Source organism: Akanthomyces muscarius, assembly GCF_028009165.1.
Source record: "Akanthomyces muscarius strain Ve6 chromosome Unknown contig_18, whole genome shotgun sequence".
NCBI lineage: Eukaryota > Fungi > Ascomycota > Sordariomycetes > Hypocreales > Cordycipitaceae > Akanthomyces > Akanthomyces muscarius.
This window is the reverse complement of record NW_026611618.1, coordinates 103,829-116,258: the sequence shown is the minus strand read 5'-3', so window position 1 is coordinate 116,258 and position 12,430 is coordinate 103,829. Positions and strand designations below refer to the sequence as shown.

The window sequence follows — 12,430 nt, the reverse complement described above, 5'->3', positions numbered from 1 at the left end:
GTAGCTTCCCCGCGCTATATTGGGCTCTTTAGGGCAGACTCGCCTGTTTAAGTTCCAGGTGACACAGTGGACTGTAGGCAGCAAGGCAGTTACCTCAAAGCCCTGTAAGTAGCTAACTCAAACTACCGTACCTGACTAGGTACCTATGTAGTTACCTAGATGTGTACCTCCCTAGGCCCTTACCCACATACAGTGCCTCCAGGTAATTCCGAGCGCTAATTTATGGCGATTTGGTGGCAGTTCGCCGGAATTACCTTCAGCCCACTGTAGGTACCTAGCACCCACCCGTGCCACCTAGGTAGGTAGGCACTAAGGTTAGTTACGGCTTTGATGGCGATTTTCAGCGGCAAACATTTCTCACGCAACACGGCCAACCCTCTCCCCCTTCATCACACAACACCAGCTTGCTCTGAACAACATAACCTTGCAATTCATGTTCCGCAACAAACAAGATCATCATCGCCATCATCATCTCTTTTGCGCTGTTTTTAATTTCTTCTCATTTGCTGGCCATCATATCGGCCCGCCGTTGGCGACCGCAAATTCCGTCATGCAAGCCTGACACGCCGCCGCTGTGACAGCGGCTGGGCGACTTGGCGACAGAGCTACGGACGGGGGACGGAGCATGGTCTGGTAAGAATGATCCTTCGGTGACAACCTCACTAGGTTTAGCCTCGACCCGCGCAGCCCACACGGCTGCACGCTATCTACGTCACTTGTAAGCCTCGCGTACTGGATTTCTGTCGCGACATGCTCCATGGAAAGGGCCAAAAGGCTGCCTGTGAAAGGCATTTTAATGTTTTAAGCAACACTCAGTAGCACCCAGCCAGACTCGCTCACTTTCTCCCCATCCCGTAACGCTAAGCACTCGCGATACCGAACCACGGCCGTTACTGCGTCGACAATTCGCCCACCGCCATGCCTTCCGCCAGATCGGAAGGATCGCCGGCTCTCAGCATCGCCCTCGCTGGCTCGAGCAAGCGCGTTTTCCAAGCGGGTGATACTATCATTGGCAAAGTTGTGCGTCGCCAGCACATCGTTGTCCCCGACTGTCGAGTCACAATCCGACTTCTCGGCCGTGCCAAAACCAAGATTGTTGAAACTAGAAGTACCGGCAATGGCGGCTCACGGCACGAAACGTATCGCAGCCGCTACAACTTCTTTGGCTATCACGCCCCTGAGACATCTCAGGTCATACACTCAGGACCGCTACATGTGGCCGCCGAACAAGCCGATGCGACCGAGTTCCCCTTTGCCGTAACAATACCTACGCACCCTTCCAGGCAGCTTTCGCGTGAAGCCGATCCGAACAGCTTTCTCCCCACAGATGTCGCCTCAGTCACTACACAGCTACTGCCTCCCTCATATGCATCATATCATCACCATAATGAAGGCTATGTAGAATACTGGCTCGAAGCACAGCTCACACCTGGTCCGGGAACAAACAACAAGGCCGTCACCCCGGCCCATTCGACCCAGCCTATTCTTTTAGGAGCACCACGGACGCTCGAGCCTGCACCCAGGATGGTCAAAACATGTTCCTCGCCGCCGCATTCCATCACGTCCTACAAGCTTATTCCCGAAATGGATCAAGTCGAACTTACACTCAAACAAAAGAGCAAGCAGTTCTTCCACGCATCCAGCGTCCCGACGCTCTCATACTCAATACACATGGGCCTTCCTGTTGCAATGCAACTGCAGGCGCATGAGAGCATCCCGCTGACTCTGCGTTTATCGCCTACCGCATCCGGTACCAGCGACGACGTACGCAAAATAACGCAGAAGGCGACCATCAACCACATCACAATACACCTAAAGAAATACACTGTCATTCGTGCGGGTGAGCACTTTTTCGGTGGTCCACGTGAAAGAAGCATGTCCGATACCGTTGACCTCCATTTTGGCAGGGCTTTGAACTCGCTGCCCACTCCCATGGTCGTTGACATTAACCCTGATGGCGAGCGCATTGATCTTGGGCCCTTTTTTGATATACGTCTATCTGAATTGGGCTTTTGCAGCGGCAACGGGAGGCTGGCGGCCAACTGGTACGTACCGCCAATCACACCAAGCTTTACGACCTACAATATGAAGGTCACACACGCTCTGAAGGTTACCATTAGCGTCACAGTTTGTGGCAAGGAGCACTCTGATACGTTCAGATTCGACACTCGAATCATGCCTTCTCCTGCGGCCTCCCTAAAATTGCAGCCTAGGCCCAGTAGCGCCGCTCAAAACGAGGCCGGGCCGGCGCCGCCATCGTTTACTGAGGCGATGCAAGAGACTACAAAAGATGACCGTCCGCCCGATTACAAGCCAGGGCCAAAGCCAGAGGTGGTGGAAGGGAAGGCTTAACGCCTGATGATCTCGAGAGAAAGAGTTGGTTGTGATGAAATGAACGATCTCGTAAGTGCAAGGATGTCTCGTGTAGTTCCAGCGATTACTACATTTACATGCATGTAGCCTCAGACACTTTTTTGTTGCGACCGGGAAGCCTAGATAAATTAGGTCAGCGTGGACTGACCTTTAGGAAAGTAGATCAAGGCACGTGGCACCACTGCTGAATATTAATGAAGAAATAAAACAAGTGCCAAAGTGCCCCAGTCCAAACGACGGTGTAGCCGGTAAATGTGTGTCCATGTGACAGACACGGGTAAATGTAGCAGGAGCTGGTGAACCATTGAACCATGGTGCTTGGTGATGTACTGCGCCACTTTGCTCCGCCGCTGCACGACGGCAGCTTTACAGCGTTGATTTGGGACACATGGCAGCTGTCCTCGGTCATGTACTGACACAGAAACTTCAATGTCGCATTTGTTCCTTCCTGGCTTTGAAAGCATTCGCGCCATGTGACTTCATGCAGCTGCAGCAGACCAGCCGACATGGGCTACTGATCCCATTCTCGCTGTCCTGGGGGCGATCGACAGTGAGCGACGCTGAAAAAGTTAGCGCTCCCCGCATTCTTCTTTGTTTCGTGGCCCCGGTCGGTGAAATACTACTTGCGGGGCGAGCAATAGCGAAGGAAAAAGCAAGAGAAACATGGACAAAGTGGTTGGCAATATGGAAGAGACGGGAGTTATGGTGAGAGGCGTCATATGATCACTTCGATCAAGCCAATCGAGGCCTCTAGGACTAGTCAAGCCATAACTTAGGCTCTGAAGCCAGCTGCACTCGCACTTATGTTTGACTTTTGAGGCCATTTGCTATTCGTTTTTGCGACTTGCGAGGGTGACATCGTCTACTTGCCCCGCTGGTAGATGAGTGGCGCCACACAATAGATCTTTTCTGGACTGACGCAGTTGCAGAACAGGAAAAATGTATTGTGCACGGAGGACATTATATAGCGCATGAAGAACCCAGTTTAAACATTACTTCTTTTACGTCAGATGCTGTAATATACCTGCCCCTCATGGTCGTCCTGGTACGTAAACATCAAGAAGTGAAAAAGCATGTAGGCAAAACACTTATAGCTAGTAGAGAGCTAGATCGGCCGCGGTCTTTGCGCTGCTGGGAAGCCTTTTCTCTTCAGCAGCGAGAATTGATCAAACCTTGCGGCAATACAATGTCGGACCCTCAAGCTCGCCCGAGATTCGGGACGGCGATTCGAGCAGCGCGTCTGTCTACAATACTGCTTTCCCTGGGGTGTCTTGGGACCTGCACAACTGGCGTCTGACGAGCTCCGTGTTCGACCAAGGGCACTACCAATCCCGCGGCTCCGTGGCCAACGGCTATATAGGACTCAACTCGGCCGGTGCTGGCCCGTTCTTCGAGGTGGATGTGCCCGTGAACGGCGACAACTCCAATGGATGGCCGCTGTTTTCTCGTCGACAGGCGTTTGCCGGCGTTTCTGGATTCTGGAATGTGCAAGACGGCGGAGAAAGCTTTATTTCGGGCATTCCGCATTGGGGTGGCATTATTCTTGACCTTGGGAATGGCACATATCTCGACGCGGGTGTAGACGGCGCGACGATTTCCGATTATACCACGACGTTTGACTACAAGGCCGGCGTGTTATCGTGGAATTATACATGGTCACCTAAAAACCAATTGGCTAGGTTCAAGGTCCAGTTCCAGGCGTTTGCTCACAAATTGGACATCAACGTCGGTGTGGTGCGCATGCTCGTCGAACCGTCTGTAGACGTGAGCGCGAGCATCGTCAACGTTCTTGAAGGCGCTTGCGCTGTTCGATCGACGTTTGTCGAGACTGGTTCCGAAAGTGATTTTATTTACTCGGCCGTCCACCCTCTCGGGCTTCCCGATACCACGGCTTACGTGTTTGCAACACTTAGCTTCGACCCCAGTCGCAACGTTAGCTCAGCACGGCTTACCCAAGAGGAGCCATATCTTCAGAATAGCGATTCTAGCATTGGCGGCAAGTACAGCCTCGATCTGACAGGCAATAAACGTGTGGAAGTTACAAAATATGTCGGGATTGCATCGACAGACGCCTTCGAGAACCCGAAAGATCGGGCGAAAACCGCCGCTCAGCAGGCTGTCAAACAAGGCTTCGACAGCGCTCTTCGGTCCCACGTTTCGGAATGGGCTGATGTGATGCCTGATCAATTTGTCGATGACTTTCGTCTTGACAACGGCGCTCTTCCCGACGATCCGGCCATCATAGACGACTCGATTATGGCCGTTGTAAACCCATTCTACCTCCTTCAGAATACCGTTGGGGAGAATGCCATTGTCAAATCGTCGGGTAGCCCTCTCAACCAAAATAGCATTTCCGTGGGTGGACTTGGCTCCGAGACGTATGCTGGCATGATATTCTGGGACGCCGAGACGTGGATGCAGCCTGGCCTCCTAGCCGCGTTTCCCGCCGCCGCCAGGACTATCGCGAGTTACCGAGTAGCTCACTATGAGCAAGCGAAACTGAATGCACAGATGGGGGGCGGCACCTCCAAGAGCGGAATCGCTATGCCTAAAGATGCAGCTTTGTATTCCTGGACCAGTGGCCGTTTTGGAAACTGTACGGGCACGGGAGCTTGCTGGGACTACGAATACCACATCAACGGCGACATTGGACTGGCCCTAATTAATCAATGGGTCGCCTCTGGTGACGATGCAAATTTCATGAACTCTTATTTTCCAGTGTTTGACTCAATCGCAACAGGGTTTGCTAGCATCCTGCAGCCAAATGGAAGTAAATGGACACTCACCGACATGACTGATCCTGACGAGTATGCCAATCATGTTGATGCTGGCGGCTACACCATGCCGCTCATTTCGCAGACCCTTCGCTATGCCACCCAGTTCAGGCAGCAGTTCGGCCTCGTGCCTGATGTAAAATGGGCAGAGATGGCAGACAATATCGTGTTCCTCAGAGACAACAACATCACACTCGAATATACCACTATGGATGACAATGTCGTTGTCAAGCAAGCCGATGTCGTGTTGGACACATACCCGCTACATTACACTTACAACTATGGGCCTGAGGACTCCTTGAACGATTTGAATTATGTGAGCGTCTTATTCCGTGGTACAGAGACATGAAACAGAGATTGACATTGAGATACAGTATGCTGCTAAGCAGTCTGCGGATGGACCTGCCATGACGTGGGCAATATTTTCCATTGTGGCGAACCAGGTCTCCCCTTCTGGATGCTCGGCGCACACCTACGCACGATACTCATTTTCTCCCTACGCCCGAAGTCCCTTCTATCAGCTGTCTGAGCAGATTGACGACAATCCAAATGCCAACGGCGGGACATACCCAGGGTTCCCGTTCTTGACAGGCCATGGCGGAGCAAATCAAGTTACCCTGTTCGGCTACTTGGGATTACGATATCTTCCAGACGACAAGCTGCACGTGGACCCGAGCTTGCCACCGCAGATTCCGCAGCTAAAATACCGAATATTTTATTGGCGTGGCTGGCCGATTACGGCATTCTCTACGTATGACCATACAACGTTGGCCCGGGCGACCAAGATCAAGCCGCTCGATACGGCAGACCAGCGATACAGACACGCGCCAATTCACGTCGACGCTGGCGCAGCGAGCGGCAAACGCTATGAGCTTCCCATCGACGGCAGCGCCATTAGTATTCCGAATCGGAAAATCGGTCATGTGAAAACTGTACAAGGCAACATTGCGCAATGCCAGCCGGTGACATCGAATCAAGGCATTGTCCCTGGCCAGTTCCCTGAAGGCGCTGTCGACGGCGCCCGGTCGACCAAGTGGCAACCTGGTTCGGCCACCGAGCTGAGTTCCATCACCGTGTCACTCTCCGACAGCGACCGAGGGAAGAAGATCATCGGCTGCTCATTCGACTGGGCGCAGTCGCCACCAGACAGCTTCACAGTGACGTTTCACGACGAGGCCGCCGCGGCGCGAAGCAGCGAGAACAGTCAGCATTTCACGGCGCAAATATCGCGCCCATATGGAAAGCAAGACTTTGTCTCTGCTAGCCTGCACATGCCGCAAAGTAACACGACCGACATTACATTTAAGACGGCAATCAGAGCGACCAAGTTTGCGACGTTGTTTGTGCAGGGCAACCAGGGCGGCAGCCGGGCGGGCGCCACGGTCGCGGAGTGGGCCATTGTGGCCAGTGGTTAAAGACGCCCCAAGGATTTGTTAGCTTTGAAATATCAAGTCACCTGTTTCTATATACCTGCTGTGGACTTGAATATCCAGCATTGGCAGATGTTGCTCCCGGAACAGTTGTAGCCTTCTGCGGGCGCATAAATCTGGGGAGGCTGTAAAGTCACTGTCCCGCGTAGTCCTGCTTCAATGTTACTTAGTCGCGTAAACTCATGGTTATCTGTACGTATGTTTCCTGGCTCCCATAATAAGACCCGGGTTGCATACCTCAAACTTACTAGCTATGCGGATTTCATTTTGCTGCCGAAGCTGCCATGTAGGAGCTGGACGTTTTAACGCGGCCTACGACACTTTTTTCAAGCACTCGCCGCGAAACTGCCCCAGGTAGCTCAACCACCCGCAACGCATTTTGCCCTTTTCGATTTAGTCTTACCTGACACTATAATTCGTGGGGTCTGCAGGGTAGCGACGGCGGTGCTGCCAATGCCAACGATCACTGACTCACTTTATACAAAAGTATCATATTTGCGTCGTTTCTGGGAGTTCAACACTCATAGTAGTAGTTATTACGAAAAAAAATCCCGGCGCAGCTCGCGATATGGGTACCGCGTCAAAGGCAGTGTGACAGATAAACCGTTAAGTACAGCACCAGTCATGTCGCCATGGTGGCAACGCACAAAGACGAACTAGGAAGCTCTGTACAAATGTTGCCACGAAGACAAACAAGCTACGTTACCGATTCGCTCTTTCGAAAGAAGTTGGAATTCAAGTACTACACTTTCCTGAGCCCATGTGCTTGCTGCCTTGAGCCGCGCAAGGGTTGGGCGTGATGCGCGCAATTTCATGCCCACTATGACGCCAGTCTCGGTGGGCCACAATATCCCAGAAAAAGCCGACGGCAGACCGAAGACGAGCGATTAATGCTGGTTAACTAATTTTTTATTACCAAGGCAGGTGGGCACCTGATCGTTATCGCAAGTTACGGGTCGGCTTTCGGAATAAGACAGAACCCCAAAGTGTTGGTGGGCTCGTTCTATGACGGTAGTGAACGCTGGTGGCATGACTAACCGAACGGGACTTCTGTTTACTGGAGCTATACGATCGCCAATGAGATGCCCTCCCTGTGCTCACACCTGCCCCTTCAGGCTAGGGAAAATGAAATGAATGGGTGCGAGGTTACAACGCCTCAACAACGGTGGCCATTGAGTAAATTAATCGGCTCAAGGCAATACGACCTCGGAAGTAATGTGCCCGTTGGGTACAGAGGCAAAAGTTGGATTTATCAGAGAGAAAATGCTTATAAAATGCATCTGCGCCAAGTGACCAGATTACATCTTCATCATCTCCAGTAATAGCATCTTCTACGAAATTCCACCAAAGATGCGTTTCGCCACAGTTGTCGCCATGGCAGCGGCCGCCCTTTCTGGAGGAGTGGCTGCCGACAAAGCCGCCGAGTTCAGGAAGCACATAGCCAAGTATCTTCCCCAAGGTGAAACCACTGACCACACTGCCTCTACGAAGAGGGAAGCGCAGCCGCAGAATGGCACTAAGCCTCGTTTCCTGAACAACAAAACAAAGAAATTTGCTGTGGATGGTGCAAACCTTCCCGAGATCCATTTCGACGTGGGAGAGTCATACGCCGGGAGCTTGCCCATTACCGGCAAAAAAGGAGAAAAGGACAATCTTTTCTTTTGGTTCTTCCCTTCTGAGGACGGCTCTGTTACCGATGAAATCACTGTCTGGCTGAATGGTGGCCCAGGCTGTTCCTCTCTGTCGGGTTTTCTCACTGAGAACGGGCCAGTATTGTGGCAAGATGGCACCCTCGCCCCAGTCAAGAACCCATACTCGTGGCACAAGCTTACGAACATGATCTGGATCGAACAGCCCGTGGGCACTGGCTTCTCTTTGGGTACCCCGAGTGCCCGAGACGAGATCGAGCTGGCCACACAATTTCGCGGCTTCTGGAAGAACTTTATCGACACGTTTGATCAGCTCAAAGGCGCCAAGACCTATTTCACGGGGGAGTCGTACGCCGGCGCCTATGTCCCCTATATCGCAAACAGCTTTCTACTTCAAAATGACACCAAGTACTACAATTTGAAGGGCATCTCTATCAACGACCCTGTTATTGGGGATGACAATCTCCAATTTTCCATTACCGATGTCCCATTCAATACATACTGGGCCAATCTGCTTCACCATAGCGATGAAACCATTTCCAAGATCAATCAGCTCTATGAGTCGAGCGGACAGGCAAACTACACAAGAAAGTGGTTCACTTTCCCTCCTCCGCAGGAGCCTTTCCCTGAGGTTCCTGGCGAAGATCGCGATGTCTCTGGAATTATTCGCAGCTCTTTGAGGTCAAACAACCCTTGCTACAACGTTTATCACATTTCCGATCAGTGTCCAACAGTCTACAGCCACCTCGGTGGTGTCAACGTCGGTGACTACGTCCCTCCTGGATCTGAGGTGTACTTTCAGCGCCGAGATGTACAGAGGGCAATTCACGCTCCTCTCATCGGCGACAAATGGAACCAATGCGGAGGAAACAACGGGGACGTATTCCCTCACGGTGACGCCTCTCCTGGAGCTGCTCTCGACGGTACTCTCCAAAACATCATTCAGCGCACAAACAATACGATTGTGGGATCTGGAGCCCTTGATGCTCTATTACAGACAAACGGCACTCTCTTTGCACTGCAAAATGTGACATGGCACGGTCACCGAGGCTTTCACTCTTTCCCCAAGACGCCATTCTTTATTCCAGACCACGATAACAAGAACGGGGGTGCCAAGGGGCCCAAGGGAGATATTGGAGTATACGTTAAGGAGCGCGGACTAACATTCTATGATATACAGCTTGCCGGTCACGAAGTCCCGGGCTACTCTTTATCCGGTGGCTACAGGATGCTCCAGCAACTTCTTGGACGTATCGATGATTTGAGTAGCACAAAGCCATTGTTTTGAAGCTAGGGGTCGGCTCCTATCTTGAACTCAACCGAACTCAACCTAACTAACACGGTTGCACTATTATACATAGCTACTTACTTATACATGCATTGGCAATTCCAAGACACGGCCTACAATTCACTGCTTTGCTGCTCATAAGAGGTGTGCATCGTAACGTTAGAGAGTGCCAGCAAGAGTTGGCGCAGTGGTACCTAGTTAGTGGTTGAGTTGCGCGCGAGGGGAATGCTCTAGCGGAACGACGCTCCGCACCAAATTAGTGGTGTCCATGAACGGCATTGGCTGCTCATCGCTCGGACTTAGTCGATGCATGGGTTTTCGAGCACGACCAAATCCCAAATTCGCAGTACTGCATTTATCAAGTCGTTACACTAGAATTTACCAATCGTGCATTTATTCTGAATATGTAGCGTTTGATGATCGTTGGCTGTGGCCGGTGTCGTTTAATAGCTCTCCTGTCACCAGTCAGCATCGGTAGAACCTAGTCCCAAGCGGGTTCATTCCTGTGTCGAGGCGTAAATACTGGTATCTGTTGTAGTTTTTGCCATAGTCCCGCCTGCTGTGTGTAATTCAATGCCGGCGTCATGTGCTCGTTCGGTGATGCCTGCAGGCACTGCTACATAGTTAGCGGCTGCTGTAGCGGCTGAACAGCATGTTTAGAGCCATCGGGATTAGTAATAGCACAGATGAGATCCAATCTTCTCCAAGGTCCGAGATGGGGACGCTCATCCTGCTTGCTCGCATCGATGTTCAGTTTATCGAGCTTTGGCCCTTATTAATCTGCCAGTCACGTCTCTTTGCGTGACTTGTGGCTTGCCCGCCTCAGCCCAGCGCGTGGCATTTGCAGCCCACGCGATCGTCGAAACCCCTCAAGGCATAAATAGCCCTGAAACAATGTGTGCATCTTGTCAGTCAATCAACAACGAACTGGGCCTGCTTCCATAGATTCGGCTCATCAAATGCTTCCAACCACTAGTAACATCGCTTGAGATGCAATAAACATTGTCTACGCAGCATATTGCCCTGCTGTAATCTGTAGACTGAAAGGCCATTGCGATAGCACGTCGCGCAACAGTAAGTGTCACGAGCTGCCGCCCACAACCCACTATGTCGCACATTTAAGTTTGGCAATCTTATTAGCACGTCTCTGCAAGAAACCCGGCAGGCACGATGCTTGGGCTAAAAACGGTGGCGAAAGTATCGCATCATCTGCCCTGTGATATCTGACAAGCGGTGCCCCACTGGCAGCCACTCATCCTGAGACATATGCTTGCGTGCCCACGGCCCTAACACCTAATGGCTCAGACCTCAAATGGTGGCCAGTCTCGCCCGAGCAACTCCCTCTGCTCATTCACCGCTATGAGTGCAAAATGCTACGCAATTGGGCGTGCTGGCGCGTCAATAAACATCGTTATCAGAAATACGTTCAGGGGTGTCGCGGCTGAATTGCTTAGGCTTAGGGAAGGTCGACTTGCTCGAGCTACCTCGAGACTAATGACCGCGACTCCTCCGAATCATTGTAGCGATTTGGAACCAAGCCATTTGACAACTTCGCCGTCTCAGTCGTGACGAGTATGGAGTTCCATCATTCTGGAAGTCGGAACCGGTGGCACACAGACAGCGCAGGTCGCCAATCGAGCGACCGTGCCTACCACTTCCAGGGTGCAGAGCCGCATCTAAATTGCCACATGGTTCTTAGCGTGAGTCTGAGCTATGTTTATCGTGGCCCGTTACGTTACCCAAAGAATTAAACCCTGCTCTTCCCGATTCGGGGCGAGCACTCGACTAGTCACCCCAGCAGAGTTGTAGACTCGCGTATTGCCCAAGCGTTACCGCAAAGATGCCAGACACTTGATGAGCAATTATCACCTGAGAACGGCGAAAGTCAGTTGAACATCTGGGTACTTGATTAGTTCCGTAGGCACATACTCTAACTTCCGCATTCTATAAAGGAAGGTTGCTCTCCTGACAAAATCGGTGAGTAACTCGCAGCAACACCACTTTCGCTCCTTACACTCCAGCTTCAGCCACACTCGTTTCTCATACTTAACAACCGCCATCTTGTTCTGATAATCTCTATCTGCGCATCATTCTTCCTCTTCATATTCTACTTCATCATCGCAACAATGCTTCCGACTGCTGTACTCGCCCTCTGCGCCATCGCCATGGCTGCGCCTCTGCCGAACCCCCAGGCAAGCACTCCTTAAGCTCCTATCTCAAGCACACCTCTGACTGTCTAAGCAGGCTGTTCCATTCATTGACATCAATGCCAACAACAACAAATTGGACTTTCCAATTAACGTCCTCGGTTTCCAAACCCACGATATCTCGGCGGCGAATGGCAACCTGTCTCCGAACCAGGCTTCAGTGCCAGCTGCACAGTCTCCGGCCCCAGCAGTGGCGGAACCCCCCGCACCAGCTGCAGAGTCTACGAATGAAAAGGGCATCAACGGCAACACGCTAAATTTCCCGATCAACGTCCTAGGCGCCCAGACACACGATATCGCGGCTTTCAACGGCAATGGGTCTCCAAACCGGGCCCAGGCGCCAGCAGCTCAGGCCCCGGTGCCGGCAGCTCAGGCCCCGGTGCCGGTAGCTCAGGCCGTCAAGGCTCAAGGCGGTTCGAAGAACGGAAGTTATGTGATTCCATCAACGGTGACTGCGGTTCCGGTAGCGGCGGCTGCTCCGAACGCACTCATGGGAGCTGTTAGTGGTATGACCGCCGCATTATACAACTTGGCTAGCGCCATCACGAGTGCTACAGGCGGCAAGGCCTAGGTGTGATGCATTTTCCGTCACTAGTTGTCGTGTAATTTGCTTTGGCACAGCTTCGAACAATTTTTGTTTCCTTCTTGTATTCGACTAGTTCTAGGTACCGTAGATACTTAACATAATTAATCTACTTTCAATGTTTCT

General features: G+C 51.9%; 4 protein-coding genes across 5 annotated transcripts; all 4 read left to right on the top strand.

Annotated features, from left to right (window-relative positions):
• Window positions 1-918: 918 nt before the first annotated feature.
• Window positions 919-2,496, top strand: LMH87_008503 (uncharacterized protein; the record flags this gene model as incomplete). The annotated part of the gene is made up of 6 exons (XM_056201681.1): window positions 919-1,750; window positions 1,819-1,840; window positions 1,908-2,045; window positions 2,110-2,127; window positions 2,376-2,403; window positions 2,461-2,496. The coding sequence occupies 6 exons, from the start codon at window positions 919-921 to the stop codon at window positions 2,494-2,496; spliced, it is 1,074 nt and encodes a 357-aa protein (XP_056056319.1).
• A 910-nt stretch (window positions 2,497-3,406) lies between these two features.
• On the top strand, window positions 3,407-6,562 carry LMH87_008502 (uncharacterized protein; the record flags this gene model as incomplete). Its single annotated transcript, XM_056201680.1, has 4 exons — window positions 3,407-3,418; window positions 3,475-5,056; window positions 5,114-5,463; window positions 5,522-6,562. 4 exons carry the CDS (start codon window positions 3,407-3,409, stop codon window positions 6,560-6,562), a joined length of 2,985 nt encoding a protein of 994 aa, XP_056056318.1.
• A 1,365-nt stretch (window positions 6,563-7,927) lies between these two features.
• LMH87_008501 (uncharacterized protein) lies at window positions 7,928-9,514 on the top strand (the record flags this gene model as incomplete). 2 transcript variants are annotated; one of them, XM_056201677.1, is made up of 2 exons in its annotated part: window positions 9,036-9,149; window positions 9,224-9,514. In XM_056201677.1, 2 exons carry the CDS (start codon window positions 9,036-9,038, stop codon window positions 9,512-9,514), a joined length of 405 nt encoding a protein of 134 aa, XP_056056316.1. The 2 variants fall into 2 exon arrangements, with proteins under 2 accessions (XP_056056317.1, XP_056056316.1); XM_056201678.1 differs by having other exon boundaries at window positions 7,928-9,514.
• A 2,126-nt stretch (window positions 9,515-11,640) lies between these two features.
• LMH87_008500 (uncharacterized protein) lies at window positions 11,641-12,292 on the top strand (the record flags this gene model as incomplete). Its single annotated transcript, XM_056201676.1, has 2 exons — window positions 11,641-11,706; window positions 11,759-12,292. The coding sequence occupies 2 exons, from the start codon at window positions 11,641-11,643 to the stop codon at window positions 12,290-12,292; spliced, it is 600 nt and encodes a 199-aa protein (XP_056056315.1).
• Between the last annotated feature and the right edge of the window lie 138 nt (window positions 12,293-12,430).